Source organism: Strigops habroptila, chromosome 12 (assembly GCF_004027225.2).
Source record: "Strigops habroptila isolate Jane chromosome 12, bStrHab1.2.pri, whole genome shotgun sequence".
NCBI classification, from domain to species: domain Eukaryota; kingdom Metazoa; phylum Chordata; class Aves; order Psittaciformes; family Psittacidae; genus Strigops; species Strigops habroptila.
In genome coordinates this window covers 21,343,326-21,359,784 of record NC_044288.2, presented here as the reverse complement: position 1 = coordinate 21,359,784, position 16,459 = coordinate 21,343,326, and the positions used below count along the sequence as shown (strand labels likewise).

At 43.4% G+C, this 16,459-nt stretch overlaps 1 protein-coding gene across 14 annotated transcripts in view; it reads right to left on the bottom strand.

The window, feature by feature from the left end:
* LOC115615650 (protocadherin alpha-C2-like) overlaps window positions 1-16,459 on the bottom strand; it is a 151,610-nt gene that overhangs the window by 36,289 nt on the left and 98,862 nt on the right. For 2 of the 14 annotated variants that reach the window (XM_030504049.1, XM_030504057.1), the window contains exon 1: window positions 4,249-7,103. The exons of 10 other annotated variants lie outside the window; for them this stretch is intronic. In XM_030504049.1, coding sequence (XP_030359909.1) covers window positions 4,249-6,762 — 2,514 coding nt within the window. In that variant the 5' untranslated portion in view covers window positions 6,763-7,103. Of the gene's footprint in view, window positions 1-4,248; window positions 7,104-16,459 lie in introns of those variants that run through there. 2 more of the 14 variants (XM_030504061.1, XM_030504062.1) reach the window with 2 other exon arrangements.

Genomic DNA, 16,459 nt, shown 5'->3' with positions numbered 1-16,459 from the left:
CAATAATAAAGGGCCTTTTAGAACCCCTGACCGCACGCAGCTCTGCTTGTTTTCCAATGAGTCACTACTAACAGATGTGGGGAAACAGAGCCTTCTGTTCCTGATTTCCTTCTGTAAATGTTTAGAATTAATTTGTTGTGGGGAACAAACTATTTATAGACTTAACATGTATTTATCATACAAGAAACCAGAATGGAAACTGGAAAAGGGTGTAATTCAGAAATCCAAATATTTTATCCCCAGCAGTGTTCATTTCCATTCCTAACTGAGACAACAAAGGTGAAGGGAAAAGGCAAGTGCTCCTGTAAAATATCTTTAATGAGAGCCAAGAGAAGAAAAACGCCTCTGCTAAAGATTGGATGCAAATTTCTGCTGGCACAGCAGAAAGCATCGAACCAAGAGCGTGACTGCACTGAACCACAGAGCGCTGTCCCTGCTTAGCAGAACAGGTTCAGATGCTGCTACTAAACAAAAGAACATACATTTATAGTTAACCTTTACAATGTCAGGAGGCTGGAGAATTTCTTAAAGGCTTAAGTTCTTGAACTGAGATTGTAAGATATTCCACCTTTAATACCTTTAAAGCCTCTGTGAGAAATCTCTTGGAAAGACTGCTCCAGACAATACTGTGGGTTTACTGGATTTAGACACTTAAAAATATGCGTGCATTTTAAAGCACTATCAAGATGTGCTCACCTCAAGTGTTGTTTTTTCCTGTATGTTCAGCAAGCTGGTTTTGAAGTGCAAAATACAAAGAAAGAGGCAGGAGCAGAGCAAACAGCCGTAAAACTCCAGTGAACCCAAGTGTTACTGTCACTAATGTGTAGCTTTTGTTTCACTTTCTGAAAAGTGCCTGTAGAACACCATGCAAATTTATCCCTGAACATCACATGAAACATCATATTTGTCAGCCAGATGTGCCACCACACAAAAAAGGGTACAAGGGAAGGTATAATAAGAAGAGTTTATATCTAGTTCTATGAAGTATCCAGGCTGCCCACTCATCATTAGCAATGTGCCAGGCTGCCTCCTGGGACAGAAAACTCCTGTTAAAACCTGTTGGCTTCATTGTTATTCCCTGCATTGAAGGGAAAAGCTTGTCATAAGATGCAAGACATAATGGGCAAGCTTAGCTGTAGAGTACATAAGAACAAGGCGGGAGAGTTGAAAAGACAAAGCAAGGACCAGGAACTACCCAGACATCGCTCAGCATCTTCACAGGCATATGAGAAAAAGGACTCCAGACTAAAGCACCAAAACCTTTCCTGAAAATGACAAATCACTGCTGCAGCAGTGCCCAGCAACAAAATCACATCTTCACACACCCTCTTCATAGCTGAGTGCACCCCCCTTTCAAAAGGCAGGAATCCAGGCTGCCCAAAACCTCACATGCACCAGCAACAAAGCCACAGTATTTTGCTCTCTCTATATGTTGCGTGACTGCTCAGCTGCAGCAGTTACCCAGCTGATGAGAGAATGATACCCATTAACCCTGTGTTCTCACCCTATCACCAGGCTCCTGCCAGCAATAACCATTTCTAAGGTTTTGAGTGCAGCTGTAAGCATCAGTACACTTCTTTTACAAAACACACTTGGTTTGAGAGATCCTTATAAACCTATAACTGACTGTACAGGCAGTACAGGATGTCTGCAGAAGCACAGGCCGTTTTGCATAAACAAGCTCCCATTCCACCTCCACAACACCAGCAGTACAAGTCAGAACACAAGAATCAGTGCTTCAACAGGTACAAAGAATTCCCCACCTAACCTTAATACACTGGGTTTCCCCTTCCACTGCTTCATTCTAATGACCCAATGAAGTCAGTCATGACTTAGTGTGAAGTAACTATTAACATCTTTGACTTTACTGGTAAATATGAAAAGGACTAAGACCTTATTGCACTGAGTGTTACTGAGATTAATTCCAAATAACTTTGAAATATTTTCTCTCTCACTCTACAAACAACATTTACACAATACTAGCCTTTGTGAAACTCTGCATACAATATGCAGGCATAGAAAGCCCATTCACCTTGTCCCACCCTCATCACTGATCAACTAATAGAAGATCAATTTCCAAAAACGGGAATAAAAAGGACCTATTCACATTATCCAAAAGTAACACATCTGCAATGAACTTTGTAAATCAATGTGAGGACAATGATGCTTGCTCTTATGGTTCACAGGTAAAGACATGAGCTTTTAAAGCCTGATTAAAAGTTCACTGTAACTAAAAGAAAAACAGTTCTCTAAAGATCTGCTAATACAAAGATCATTATTCTTAAAAAGTATCATTCAGTGTTGCTAAGCAATGGATGGCAGCTTCAGCACACATGCTAAGCTTGAAATAAGAGAAAGACATGATTTTATAGTATGTAATTAACTAGGAACTAGTAATTTGTGAATGCCATTACATTCACCCATTTTCTCATGTACTCCTGCTTTACATCTTCATAGTATATGCTACCACAGGACAACTTAAGAAGCAGAGACCTAAGAAAACAACTTGTGACGAGTAGAACTTGTCAGAAATTCACCTCTGTTTCAATCATGCAGATCTATTTGAATAATTGATTCCTCTTTTTGCTTCTAACCCCACACAGACAGGTATTCATTAGTTTGTCCTATATATCTCTTTACTTTCACACTTCAAGTTTGGGCTAGCTTTGCTGCTGCTGTACTGGTGTTCAAAACTTGCTAATTCATTGCATTCAATTGAGTGATTCCCAAAATGCAATAAGAATCTGTCTGTTAAATTACTTTCCTATTGGTCTTGCATACAAAGTGAAGCTATTTTCAACTATTGCTTCTCTTTTTTCCCCAGAAAAAGCAGATTCGGGGTGTGTGTTTCACTCTTCGATTCTTCAGCAGATATGCTTACACAGTATGTCTCACATTCCCTCCTATATCAAACAGATTCCAGGCATTTTGTCATACTCAGAAAGATTTTAAGGTACAAAACCTGTACTTTAAAAAAAAGAAAAATACTCCCCCCATACCCTGCCACTGTGACTTACAGAAAAACACTGCATGAATTTTAGATGGATTAATGTTGAATGGATGATCACTACTCTCTAAAAGCATGTTTATGGAAGACTTGCTAGTCCTTAAGATTTGTGCATGTTTGTGTAACTAAACAAGAGCTGCAAAAGATGCTAACATCTTCACAGGTAAAGAAATATAAAGAAATAAATGATATTTCTGTGGCAGAATACACAAGTCAGGCTCCTTTCTATCCCACCACAGTAACTCCCCTAGATTTCCCACGTCTGGAAACACAGCACACATTAGTGCACGAACCAATCTTATGCCTGCCACAATCATAGGACACAAACACACAGTAATCACACAATTTTCCTTTTGTGAACCAGAATTAGTCTCTTTTGTGAGTGCTTCTGGGTTTAGTTCCCATATATGTAAAAAGGAAACTATACAGAGCATGCAAACCACACACTGACTGCAGACTGCCTGTATGCTAGCATAACACAACCATTAATTCTTCACTGTGGGAAAATATTGAAAAGGTTAATATGCTGCTGGTCAAACCATAGGTATTTAAGAATTTTCAGTAGCAACCCAGCAGCTTAGAAGTTGTCACACTGTAACATAATGACAGGAACTTGCCATAATTCTCTACAAAGATGCCACTGCCCAGGAAGCATGAAATGCGGCATTGGGTAGAACAAACATTATCAAAGGAGGGACTGCAGTTTTCAGATAACTAAAACATGCCCATATTAGCATGCAAATCATATGTTATTGCAATGATCTAAATTCAACAGCTTTGTCTAGTTACAAAACCAGTGAAGTAGAAAACATCCATAACTGCCATAATCTATTGATTTCCAGCCTAATCACTTTTTCTTAATTTATATTTTCCTGCAACATTAGTTTCAGCATCCAAAATTTAAGACCACGTGTTATTCCCTAGAACGCTGTGGCAGCAGGCAATTTTAGATCTGTAAGAGAAAAGGGAAGGAGGCAACACTGCGTACAGCATACACTGCAAAAATGAAGTGAATCTCAAACAACACATACTGAACTTACCAAACAGACCTGAAAGCCCCAGTATTTACCTAGAAACAAAATGCATTGCACAGATTAGATTCATTAGAACCATGTTTCATAGCTCTGTGTGAGTGAGCCCGGAAGGGAATACACTTTAACCTGAGTTTTCCAATTTGAACCTCTGCTTACACACAGATTTGTTCAGAGCACTATGCTGACCATTTATCAATGTAGCCTCACCTCGTTAGGCGTAATGGAGTCATTTTTAAGTATGATCAGGTTTTGTGCGCTCTGCCCACTCTGTCCTGTCAGATGCCTCTCAGTCATGACTGCAGAGGGACCAGTAGTTCCTGTTGGGCCACAGGTATTGTAAAACATAAAAGTGTCACTTCCCGAGCCCGCTGTTAGGCATGCCTTATAACAGTAGGTCTTTGTGAGAGACCCATTGCCCCTCACTTCAATAAAATGGGGTTGTACTTTTAAACCATGAGGCAACCTAGCATCGATGTTGTTGTTGGCCTGCTTGTATAATTCAGCAGGGGACCGTTCTCTGACCCCACAGAACCCTCCACAGCATGAGTCCCCATACAGACTGTATCTGTAGCACTTGATAACAGTAAGCCCAATGATTGTGAAAAGGAAAACAAAGGAGATGGCGCTCAAAGCGATAATGAGATAAATAGTGATCTCTGAGTAATTGCTTGGACTTTTTAAGTGCCTTCTTTTATCAGGGATGATTTTGGAAACTCTATCCACCACAGCAACAGTGATGGCTACTGATGAGGACATCGGTGGTTCTCCATTGTCTCTCACCTCCACCGTCAGGTTGAAAGTAGGTGTGCTGTCCTCCCCCAGTTTGCGAGTAGTCCTAATCTCCCCAGTATGGAGCTCTACCCTGAACAAACCTGGATCTGAGGTTTGCACCAGGTGGAAGAACAACCAGGCATTTTGTCCTGAGTCCCCATCAATGGCTATAATTTTGGTTACCAAATATCCAGCATATGCCGAGCGTGGGATCATCTCCAGGGCTGCTGAAGTGTTGGTTGAGGTAGGATACAGAATCTGTGGAGCATGGTCATTCTCATCCACCACATAGATGTAGACAGTGACAGTGCTGCTCAGTGATGGAATCCCGGCATCCTGAGCCTGGACAACCACCTGGAATTCCCTTAGTGTCTCATAGTCAAAGGACCTGACAGCATACATGTTGCCACTATCAGATTTAATGGAAACATAGGAAGTTACAGGTAGCCCTTCAATCTCCCCATCTAGTAGAGAATAGGACACATAGGCATTTTCGGCAACATCTGGGTCAGTGGCTTTGATAGTGCACATAAAGGCTCCAAGGGGGTTGTTCTCAGGGATGTAAACTGAGTACACAGGTTCCTCAAAGCGTGGAGGATTATCATTGATGTCTGAGATCTCCACATAGATCACCTTCTGGGAGGAGAGAGGGGGGCTCCCAGAGTCAGTAGCTGTAACTGTGATGTTGTAGGCTGCTGCTTTCTCGTGGTCCAGATTGCCCTGGGTCACCAAGGTGTAGGAGTTCTTGAAAGAGTTCAGTGTGAAGGGGAGGCCTGGGGGAATACGTAGGCTCACCTGCTTGTTCAGCCCTGAGTCCTGATCAGTAACACTCATCAGGGCCACCACAGTTCCGGCCTTTGCATCCTCTGGAACTGGGCTGTACAGGGAGGTCAGGACCACCTCAGGAGCATTATCATTGGCATCCACAATGTTGACCAGCACCTTGCAGTGTCCAGCCATAGAGACAGGGCCCTGATCAGCAGCTTGCACATAGATCTCATAAGAGGATGCTTCTTCGTAGTCCAAAGTACCATTAACCCGCACCTCCCCTGAGTGTGGGTCCACACTAAAGAGCTGCCTCACCTTCTGTGGGGTGTAGCTGCCAAAGGAGTAGACCACTTCCCCATTAGAGCCCTCATCAGGGTCTGAGGCATTGAGTTTGACCACTAGCGTGCCAGGCAGGGCATTCTCCAGAAGGCTCACGGTGTAGGTGGAGCGGTCAAAGGTAGGTGGGTTGTCATTGGTATCCACAACACGCACAGAGATCTGGGCTGTACCGGACTTAGGGGGGTCCCCACCATCCACGGCAGTGAGCACCAGCTGCTCCAGGGCACTCTGCTCCCGGTCCAGTGGCTGCTGCAGCACAAGCTCCAGGAGCTTGCTGCCACTCTGGAAGCCTTTAAGGTCCAGGGCAAAGTGGCGGCTGGGGCTGAGCTGGTAGCTCTGCACAGAGTTGGTGCCCACATCAGGGTCCTGGGCACTCTCGATGTGGAAGCGGGCCCCAGGCATGGCAGACTCACTGATCTCCAGCCGGTAATCCTGGCGGGGGAAGCACGGTGCGTTGTCATTGATGTCCAGCACCTCCACCTCCACGTTGTGTACCTCAATGGGCTGCTCGATGACCAGCTCCAGGCTGAGGAAGCAGGTGGGGCTCAGCTCGCAGAGCGCCTCGCGGTCCATGCGCTCCCTCACCAACAGTGCCCCGCGGCCCAGCTCCAGCTCCAGGTACTGCCGGCCGGTGCCCGAAGTAAGCCTCGCTCCCCTCGCCGCCAGTCGCCGCGGATCCACGCCCAGGTCGCTCGCCACGCTGCCCACGAAGGCGCCGTGCGGCAGTTCCTCCCGCACCGAGTAGCGGAGCGGCCCGCCTGCCGCCCCCCCGGCGCACAGCCCCAGCAGCAGCAGGCCCAGCACCACCGCCCCGCCGCGGCTCCGCCGAGCAGCCGCCGCCATGGCCGGGGCGGGAGGGTGCCAGGGGGGAGCTGCCGGAGCCGCCTCGCTCCCTGGCCCGGCCTCACTCCCCGCCACCGCCCGGTCGCCTCATGCAAGCGGCGAGCAGTAGCCGCCGGCCGCCTCCGGCCCCGCCGCCACCCGGTCCATGCTCTCCAGCTGCCTGAGACGGCGGCTCCCAGGAGGAGGAAGAAGAGAAGGAGGAGAAGGAAGAAGGAGGAGGGACCGGGACTCGCCGGATCCGCTTTTTCCTGCTCCAGCTGCTGCGCGGGAGGAGGCGGGGGAGGCCGCTAAGCCGCGGCTGGCTCCGGTTCAGCACCTGAGTAGGGAACAGCGACACGGCTGCGGGCGGACCCGCCCCTCGCCCCGATGCCTGCCCCGGGCTCCCCGCTGCCGGCCCCGCCGCACCCCCTCACCCACGTGTTGCTGCCCCTCGGTGAGCCGGGCCCGTCGCTCCCGGCGGCCGCGGAATGTCGCCGCCGAACCGGGAGGGGGGCGGCTCCCGTGCCGCCGCCGCCGCTCGTCTCCGCCTCGGTTTCGCTGCTGAAGCTTCGGGGGCGCGGGGAGGAGCGGGGGAAGAGCCGCAAACCGCCTGCACTTCTGGACCTGCTGCTGCAGCGCTAAAGTACATCCGCTTGGGAGGGTTAAATCAGCGCAGGGCTCCGAAAAAAAACGGGCCTCCAGCCAGGTTTGGTGCCGTCTGTGTGTTGCTGCAGTATGTTTGACGACCTCTTTCTTGGAGACCTGCCCCTCTGCTCCCTCGGAGATTCATCCTTGCTGCCGCACCGTCCCTCTGCTCAACCTCTGCATGCCCCACGCCCCACTTCCACCTCCTGCCCCACTCGCCTGGTAGAATTCTGCAAGTCACACCCACGAGTTATGAGCATTTAAGGTGGGCTTCAGTTGCTCACCCAATGCAATACATGGGCTCAAGGGGATCAAGTGCAGCTGGAGAGAAGATACAACATGGTCTGTTTTCCAGTTACAGTTTTTTCCTTCTCTGCCCTTGTGATGGAGGATTGGCAAAAACCAGGGCCACACAGTTGAACAAACTCAGCGGCAAGGTGAGGGTGCTGCAGCTGCAATGAGTTTACCCCAATGCCACAAATCCCAGCAAAGACAATAAACTTAAGCATTCATTAATTTATACAACATCTAAGTCACTAAGCTGACATATTTAGTAAGACAAACCACAGAACAGAGTCTTCCAGGGGTGCAAAGATGTTGTACCTCTTATCCAGTGCAGAAAATGCTCCTCTGCTTAGTATTTCTTTCCCTGTTGGTTTTTTCCTTGCTGAACCCATAAAGTCTTTTGGAACGTCCAGTGAATCCTCTCTGGATTGGGCTGGTCTATCAATGGAGGAGGTGATCCCAACATTCAGCTAAAACCTCTTTCATTGCCCTTTGTGAGCCTGGGCACCCCTCACCATGTGGAATGACTTTTCAGAGCACAATCTTACACTACAAATCCCCAAACTTCTTATTATAACGTACCTGATGTACAAGCTCCAGAGAAAAACTGCCCTAATCCTCACTCAGCACTGCTGAGAATGATTACCAGTCTATCAGCATTTATCAGTGGCCACCATTATCAGAAGAGACAACAGTAAGAAAAGGATTACACCACTTATGTTTTGGCTGATAGGTTTATTTACTCCTCATCCCATTTTTGCATTCTAAATGTTTGCCCTCATATCAATTCTAATGCATCCAGTACTCCAGTGTCTGCAAATACTGCTGTGGAACCACCCAACCCTGTTTATCTTTTCAGCTAAGATGAATGTAGATCTGCACAGACCAAGAAGGACAGATAGAGATGCCAAGTGCCTAGAACACCTGGAAAACTGCCCATTTCATCCAGTTATCTAAACTGGAGCCAAACACTTTTTAAAAGAAATCAGCTTAAAAATTTTGGCTAGCTACAGAAATCAGCTAAAAATTTTGGCTTCAGATCACAATATTCACAGATTCAGAACAAAACACCCTGATAGCCTCACAAACCAACCAACCAACCCATCAAAAGCTACCCTGCTATAAAAAAGCACATATAGCAGCACTAATATACATGGACTATGCAGCTGTGTGTCAAAAAACCTTGCAGCTACCATGTGAAACAGAAGCCAGAAGGGGCACACCCTCAGTTTTCCAGACAATCAAATAGTTGTTTCATTCAGACAGTCCACAGGTCATCTCTGCCCCACACCTCCCATGTGCACAGCCAGAGAGTCCTCTAACAAACACACAACACACCAATAAAGGGCCAAAACCACAGCAACATTGGCAACACGTGTTGGTAGAGACCCTTCTGGAAACAGACAATGCCCACTCTAAGAGGTGGTGAGAAAACAAAGCTTGTCTCTGTAGGCAACACCTTTCTAGCCACAAGTTGATTTTACTTACAGTGTGGGAATGACAGCAATATCACATCCAGGGTTTTTTATTACCAGTGAGGAATCTTTCCCACTGTTCCTAGACCCCAATGAGTTACTTCTGGTCCAGGCTGTGCTCTAGAGCATTCCAGCTGGGTCCCCCAGTAAGGAAGGGCTGATGAACACTCAAATCCTGGCCCACCTCACTATTCACATGCTACCTAGGTTCGTCTTCCTCACTGTCTCTCTGTGGACAGCTAAGACTGTGCACATCCGAAGTTTTGCAAAGCACCACAAAATGTAAAACTGAAGAGATAACACACACATAAGTAACTGAGCCATTCTTGAGCATATTCCATAATATTTTCATTCCCATCAAACATGTTTCTAAAACTCAGCTTCTTAGAAAACTTGTCTCCTAATTTCAGAATCGTAAATCCCAGGATTGTCAGCTTCTTGCTTTTGTGTAAGTTTTAGAGCACCAACCAAATAAATAAGTGCTCTGATTTTCCTTTTACAAATTAATGCTGTAGCTTGGCTTTTTTACAGTAACACTGTACAAATGTAAAAGTCTTTCTCAAAACATTAGCTTTATACAATTTATGCTGACTACACTGGTTGTAAGTGATATACTGAAACTTGTTCTGTTCTGAGCAAATGTTCCCCGAGTCCCTTTAAATCTCTATAAAATTCATCCATGGCCACAATAATTTAGTTATTTCCTTCAGCTTCAGCGGTAATGCTGAGTCAGTCCTGCAGGCCTTGATTTTTAATTTGGGAAAAACTTCCATTGAGAAAACACTTCAGGATCTGGGCTGTAGTAATATTGATTTTTCTAGTGAAAGGCAAAAATTGAAACACAGAAAAACATAATTTCAGTTTTAACTGAATTGAGGCTTCAGGGCTTTCTTGTTTTCTTCTTTCACCAGTTTTGTTTTCCAGTAATTTCATCTAAGCATCAAATTTGAAACACCTTCAAAGCTCACTAAATAAAAAGGTACCGAATGGGTTCAGATCAATGCATATGAGCAGGAGAATCAGAATCTATCCCTGCTGCAAAACCAGCTGATAAAACATACCAGGCCCAAGTATCCATTTGCTGATAAACCTGATAACTCCTGAAGAGATTGAATACTGCCTGTACAGAGCATCCATATACACAGGCCTACTGGGCTTTGCTGACATATAAAAATTGCACCACTTTAATCAGCTTGGTTAGATTAAACAGTATGAGTCCTTTAATACGAGTACAAACATACTGGTGTAGCAAAGAATACACTGATTTTATCAAGTCCTGCAGAAGAAAATTAAGAATATATCATGAAACTGATACATGTCTATGCTAGAGATTGTAGTAACATAACTACTTTAGTATGAAAAGTCCTCACATTCCTATGCAAGTCTTCCTTGAAACAGTTCTACATATAGATATGCCTGAATTAGTAGCAGTTTCATGCAGTGCCACAGAAATATTTCTGTGCAGATATTTCTCTTGGCAGTGATACAATTACACACAGATATAGTTCTGTAGGTATTTAAGGTCTTGAAAAGTTCATTCATTTCAAATCACAACTGTACAAGGAATGGTTTTATATAACATTGTAACCAGAATCACCTAAATTTGCTTGAACAGCAATAAACCTGTGTTCAATTTGCTTTATTGCAGAACACTGCAGAGTCCTTCCTCTGGCTATTTCTGAGTCTCGGACAGCAAAAGGAGGAAGAAAGACATATTAGAGAACAGGAAGAAGTGAAAATACAACGCGTTAACTGAAGAACTCCAAGGTATTTCAACATATGAAGACATTTCGCTTCTTTGTAACTAATTTCACCTTCGGTAACTCACATCCCTTAAACATGATACCCAGCAACTCAGTGTCACAATGTAGCACCTCTCTGAGCTGGTAAGAAGTCACCAGCTCCAAGGATCAGGCTCTAGGTTTTTGCATGTATTCTTATCAGCATGTAGGTTTTTAGCAATAACGAGATTGCTGGTATACCATATAAATGCACACACCATTTCTGCCTACTGATAAAAGTGTGCAAAAAAATATGGAGACAAGTCTAGAGAATCCATATAGTTTAGCTGTTAACAAGCAGGTAAGCAGTGTCATTCTCTAGAAAAAACTAGATTTTCTCTATGTGCCTGCTTGCATGTGGTGCCTACAATTTGTCTGCCTTACTTAGAATTAAATCAAGTCCAGAGAAAAGGAACATCCATCAGTCACAGACCTGATTACCTCAACCCCAGTGGAAAACAATACCCGTAAACTCTAAGGGAATGACTCAAATTTGTGGAGTTTCTTATATACAGGTTTTTTTTCCAGTGAAATGGTGGACTGTAGCACCATCTTCTAGTCCATGGGTACTCATGAGACCTATAGTTAAAACATCTTGGTAATTGCAGGTCATGCTTACACTACTTTTTCATTCCAACCCCACCCATCTTTCACTTCACTCTTGGGATTGCTGCATTCTTTTGCACCCTACTTACTTCAGTCATGACCCCCTCTCCACTCTCTGAAGAGCATGTTCAGGATTGATTCTGGTGACTTGCCATGTCTCATGTACTATCTGATCAGGAAGATGTGACCTAGAGATGATAAGGCAACGTAAAGGCAGTAGTGAAAGTGATTCATACCCGCTAGCAGCTCCCTGCCTGACAAGCTTCCACCAGTCTTGATTTAGCAATACGAGGGCAGAGATCCCAAAATATGAGACGGGGGGCTCTGCAGTCAGAAGAGAGCCACTGAGCAACCCCTTAAACACAGTCCTGCAGCTGCTGAACCAGATCTCTTTCAGTGTATGGTCTGCACTCTCTGTATGGGATTTTCTGAGGATGTGCAATTCTCCCTCTTCCTAAAAATACTGCAAAATGCCTCCCTGAGGTCATGCAAACTTCTTGTGTCTACATTCAACTTCTTTGCTCCTATGTTCAAGTCGTCTTCCACGCTCGAATTACTTGTTGACAAGTCATCTTTTCACATGCAACTTGTCTGTCATAAATAGGTCTCGTGCCAAATTGCTCAGTTGGATTGGCTCCATTCTTTCACATCTTTTCCTAAATCCATTTTTCACATTGGTATGAACCTAACTGATGAGATTTTCTTTTTGTAACTCAAACATACGAAGCCAGACTATTTAAAACATTGCTGTTATGGGAACCAAGGCTGCTAAACAGCCAGAAAAAATCCTGTTAGTATTTAGGTCACATTTTCTTTGCAGTTCTGTGTTTCCTGTTATTCTAGAAAATAGCATGTAAAGAAAAAGAGGTGGTGGGTTGGGGTATGGTGAGTGTTGCAAATCTGAATTCACACAAACCATCTATACAAAGATACATAGAAAATACATTTCTTTTCTTCTCCTGATCATCAGTGTACATTTGTTTCTCACTTCCAGTCTAAAATTTAAGGACAGATCTCTCTCTGACTCATTCTATTAGTCTTCTGCTGTATTTTTCTGATGACTTAAAAATCCTTTCAATTATTTATTGACCATAATGTCACAGTGTGCCATTCTAAATGAAAGTACATTAACAAATTGGACATCAACAAAATAACTTTCACCTTTCTAAAGTCATCACAAAGCCTCTCAGTGCTACTTCTACTGCCAAATATTTTCTTGAAGGTTTTGGTCAGTGTGTTTTCCTTTATCATTACTGTCTCTCTTCAGAGCCACAGTCTTTTGTCTCTCTGTGATCCTGCAGGCTGTGATTCTTCAGCACGTGCCATTGCCACTAGATTTCAGCCCAATGAAGTGGTTGTGAGACATGCTAGTCTCACAACCGCTTTCAGATGATACCTCTGGAACCTCTTCATTTGTTTCTCTGGCTACTGCCTTACCCCATGCTTATATTCAGACGTGTTGCATCCCCCTCTGTAGAGTCTGAGGACTGGGATAAAGTTACAAGGTAGCTGTCCCTCTCCTGCAACTGTATATGAATGTGTCAGAGCAGTTACCCAGAAATTGAAGACTTAATTTCACTTTATGCTTTGAGGAGTTCAAACTTCCTTCCTCACCTTCCTGAAAGTGTCTTCATCATAAGCCACAGGATGTCTTCTACCTCCTTATTCAAAGGCAGCAAAAACTTGTGACATTTTTGGTTAAAGAGAACAGCAATATGAGGTGTCATTCTGTATCCTAACACCTGAGGTACTCACTTGGAAAGGAGGAGGAGATGGTAGAAACCTCTTTGTGCTCCAAGAAGTTTTATTAACTTCACACTAAACCACCTTGGGATATAATTCACAGTAGAAGTAGTTCCAATGTTTTATAACTTTTGTGTTACTACTTATACACATACATAAGTGTTAGTGATACTAAACTATTTTCACAGCAGGAGTCCTGCTATTTCATGCTCTTTGTAGCACAATTAGATGATCCTGTGTCATAGAAAATGCACAACCAGTATCATTACATGTGCAATAGCACCTTTTATTCTTTGCTGTATTTTTAATATATATTTTTAATACATAAATGCTGAGCTCTATGGTTGTAATTTAATTTTACTTATACCACCTTTTTTCTAACCAACCTACAAAATTTAACTATTCATCAGGTAGTCCTTGACCTGTTTTTTGGGGAGCCCTATTCATACCTTTATGTGAAGCTTTTCATACTATTATCCTCATGTTTAGGCATATTAGTAATTTGTTAATTTAACAGTTCCTATGAGAAGATCTCAAAACTGAAGGATCTATTTTCCACCTCTTTCTTTTGAAACCAGTTCTCCTGGAAGATTTTCTGACTTGTCCAATGTCATACATATACCTGCCAGTAAGTCTTATTTCTGAAAAATAGGTACATTCTGGCACAAAGTTACTCAAAGTTTGCTTTATTTATCCTATTAAACAAGATCTTCTACTAGACTTGGATGGTCCTATCAGTCCAAGTCACTATTAATGGCTCCTGAGGTCTCCTCAATGGACATCCAAGTTGGACTTGCCAGTCCAGCTCTAAATAGCTCTAAATTCACAGTTTGACTCTTAAAGCCATCCTTTTCTTCTTTTCCACCTTATCTATTCTCTTTCTTAACTATTTGTTCCATATGTGTGTAGGTTCCCCTCCCCCCCCCCCCCCCCCCCCCCCCTTACTAGCCACGGCTTAACTTCAGCTTTCCATCTTTTGTTTATACTATTCTCTCTTCTCCCATTCTCCACCCACCCCCCCCCCCCCGCCTCCCCTCTCACTTTTTTTTTTTTTCCATTTTGGTTTCTATACTTTTTGCCATCTTGTCTTTTTCCACTGAATATTCTCCTCTTTCCTTTCCATCTTCAACCTCTAGTCCATTCAGTTATTTCCTACTCCATTTCCAGTCAGTCCTCCTGCCTCTTTCATTTTTGTTTTGGTCATCCACTTATTTCTTTATGTTGATTTTCCATATTTCTTTCCCCTCAACATCCTAGGACTTCTGCATTTGTCCTCTGGATATACAAGAAATTTACTGTGTTCCAAAATGATGCTGATTAGGGATGCTGATGTCTCCTTTTCCCTTCATTTTTGTCTACACAACACAGATAAAAGTAGGAAGCTAAGCACCCAACAGTGGCATGGAACCAATAGAAATAGAGATCTAGGTATAAAAATAGATAGTGGGAATCAAAAGTACAGGAAAGGAGTAATATGAGGAACAGTCACCTTCTTCACTGCTGAGAAAGACTGACAGCATTCTCATTAGAGCTTGCCAGTGCTTCTCTTTAAACAGGCAAAAGAGGTCCGGTTTGCATTGTAAAAGACTATACAAGTACCCAACTACTGTGTATTCACTCTCTTGAACACATGTACTGAGAGTTACATCTAATAATTTTATTTCTGCTCCCTACTTACTCTGAAGTATCTCTTAGGAGTTAACCGCCTAAATCTGAAACTGCTCAGTTTGGATCTGAAAGGGAACTGGCAATCACACAGGTTGTTTATCACACGGTTTTAATGACGACCTAAGTTTGCCTTTGAGCATGTTTGAAGTATTGACTGTCAATGCTCTAACTATAACCTGTACATCTTGTGCTAGATCAGATTTTGCCTTTTGGAAGGTCAGTGCTTTTTGCTCCTTCATTTGCCCTTTCTTTTTTGTTCTGCTGTTCACCTAATGACTTTTCCAGGTTTGATGCAATTCCTAATAGCATCTCCACGAACTCTCTCAATTTGTGAAAGTACATCAAGTTAGAAAATTATAAATTCAAGACATAAAAGCATATTTTAAGCTTTAATGTCAATGCTTAGTTTATTGAGCCCTGTATCTGCACAACCATATTCAATTCAGAGCCACAAAATGTCACAAAAAGACACTGTGAAGATCTCCTTTCGCCAGCAGAGTTGCCCTGCTAACTACTAACAGGATTACCACTTGTACTGAATGGTTAACTCATGGTGTTGTTATTTGAAGATTCTTTCACTGCAACTTTCTTTTGCAAGCCTGCCCAATCCATCCTTTACACACCTTTAAGTCACCTAAAATGTTGCAGACCTTCCACTGACTAAATAAAAAATTTAGAAAAATAAATTAAAGAAAAAGAAAAAATGAAATACGAGAAAACCTGGGCCTGCTGATCTCACACCTGCTGCCACTCTGCTTCCTGGTATATTCAAAACATATACACCACCAGCTGAAGCATGCATCAACATGTCACACTGGATTGCTACTACCAAGTGCATTTTCTCAACAAAACAGACCTGTGTGCAACTTCAGTCCCATGACTTCTTAAATATGACTTAAGTGTTTTGTGTTTATTCCCTAGACAGAAATTAGAGTATACATTCGACATTCTGCCTGCAGCCACTCCAGACAGCCCAAGGTACAAGAAGTCTAAGATGCGTAATGTGAAGATGGATGGATTATCCACTAGTTATAGCTGAGCCATTTTCAGGTTGCTCTATATTTCTTCCAGCAGCTGAGAGCCCCAGTTCTGTCCTTTCCTCCTCCCTGGCTCATCTCCTCTCAAAGCTGTATGGAAGCTTAGCACTGAGCTACAAGTGTCTGTTCAAAACCACCGTGACATTCTTACACAGCAGCAAGCTACAACTTGCTCCTGAGACTAAATATTTAAAGCAGCACAAAAATCATGGACAGTTTTTCCCAGCCTAAAAATCAGACCCAAAATGCTGCTGAACTGAGCTGTACAGAGCTGCCCTAAATTTCAGCAATTTCTCAGATTAATAGAACAAATTATACTTCATCAGAGTTAAAAGTGTAGAGATGACTTTCCTTTTCAAGGATATATTTTAGAACTAACAGCTTAATTGCTGTTTTCTCGATGCTGGAAAAAGTCAATGTCAAATTCGCCAGGAAATTAAATCACTAGAGCTATGCTTTTTAAAACACAGAAGTGAGG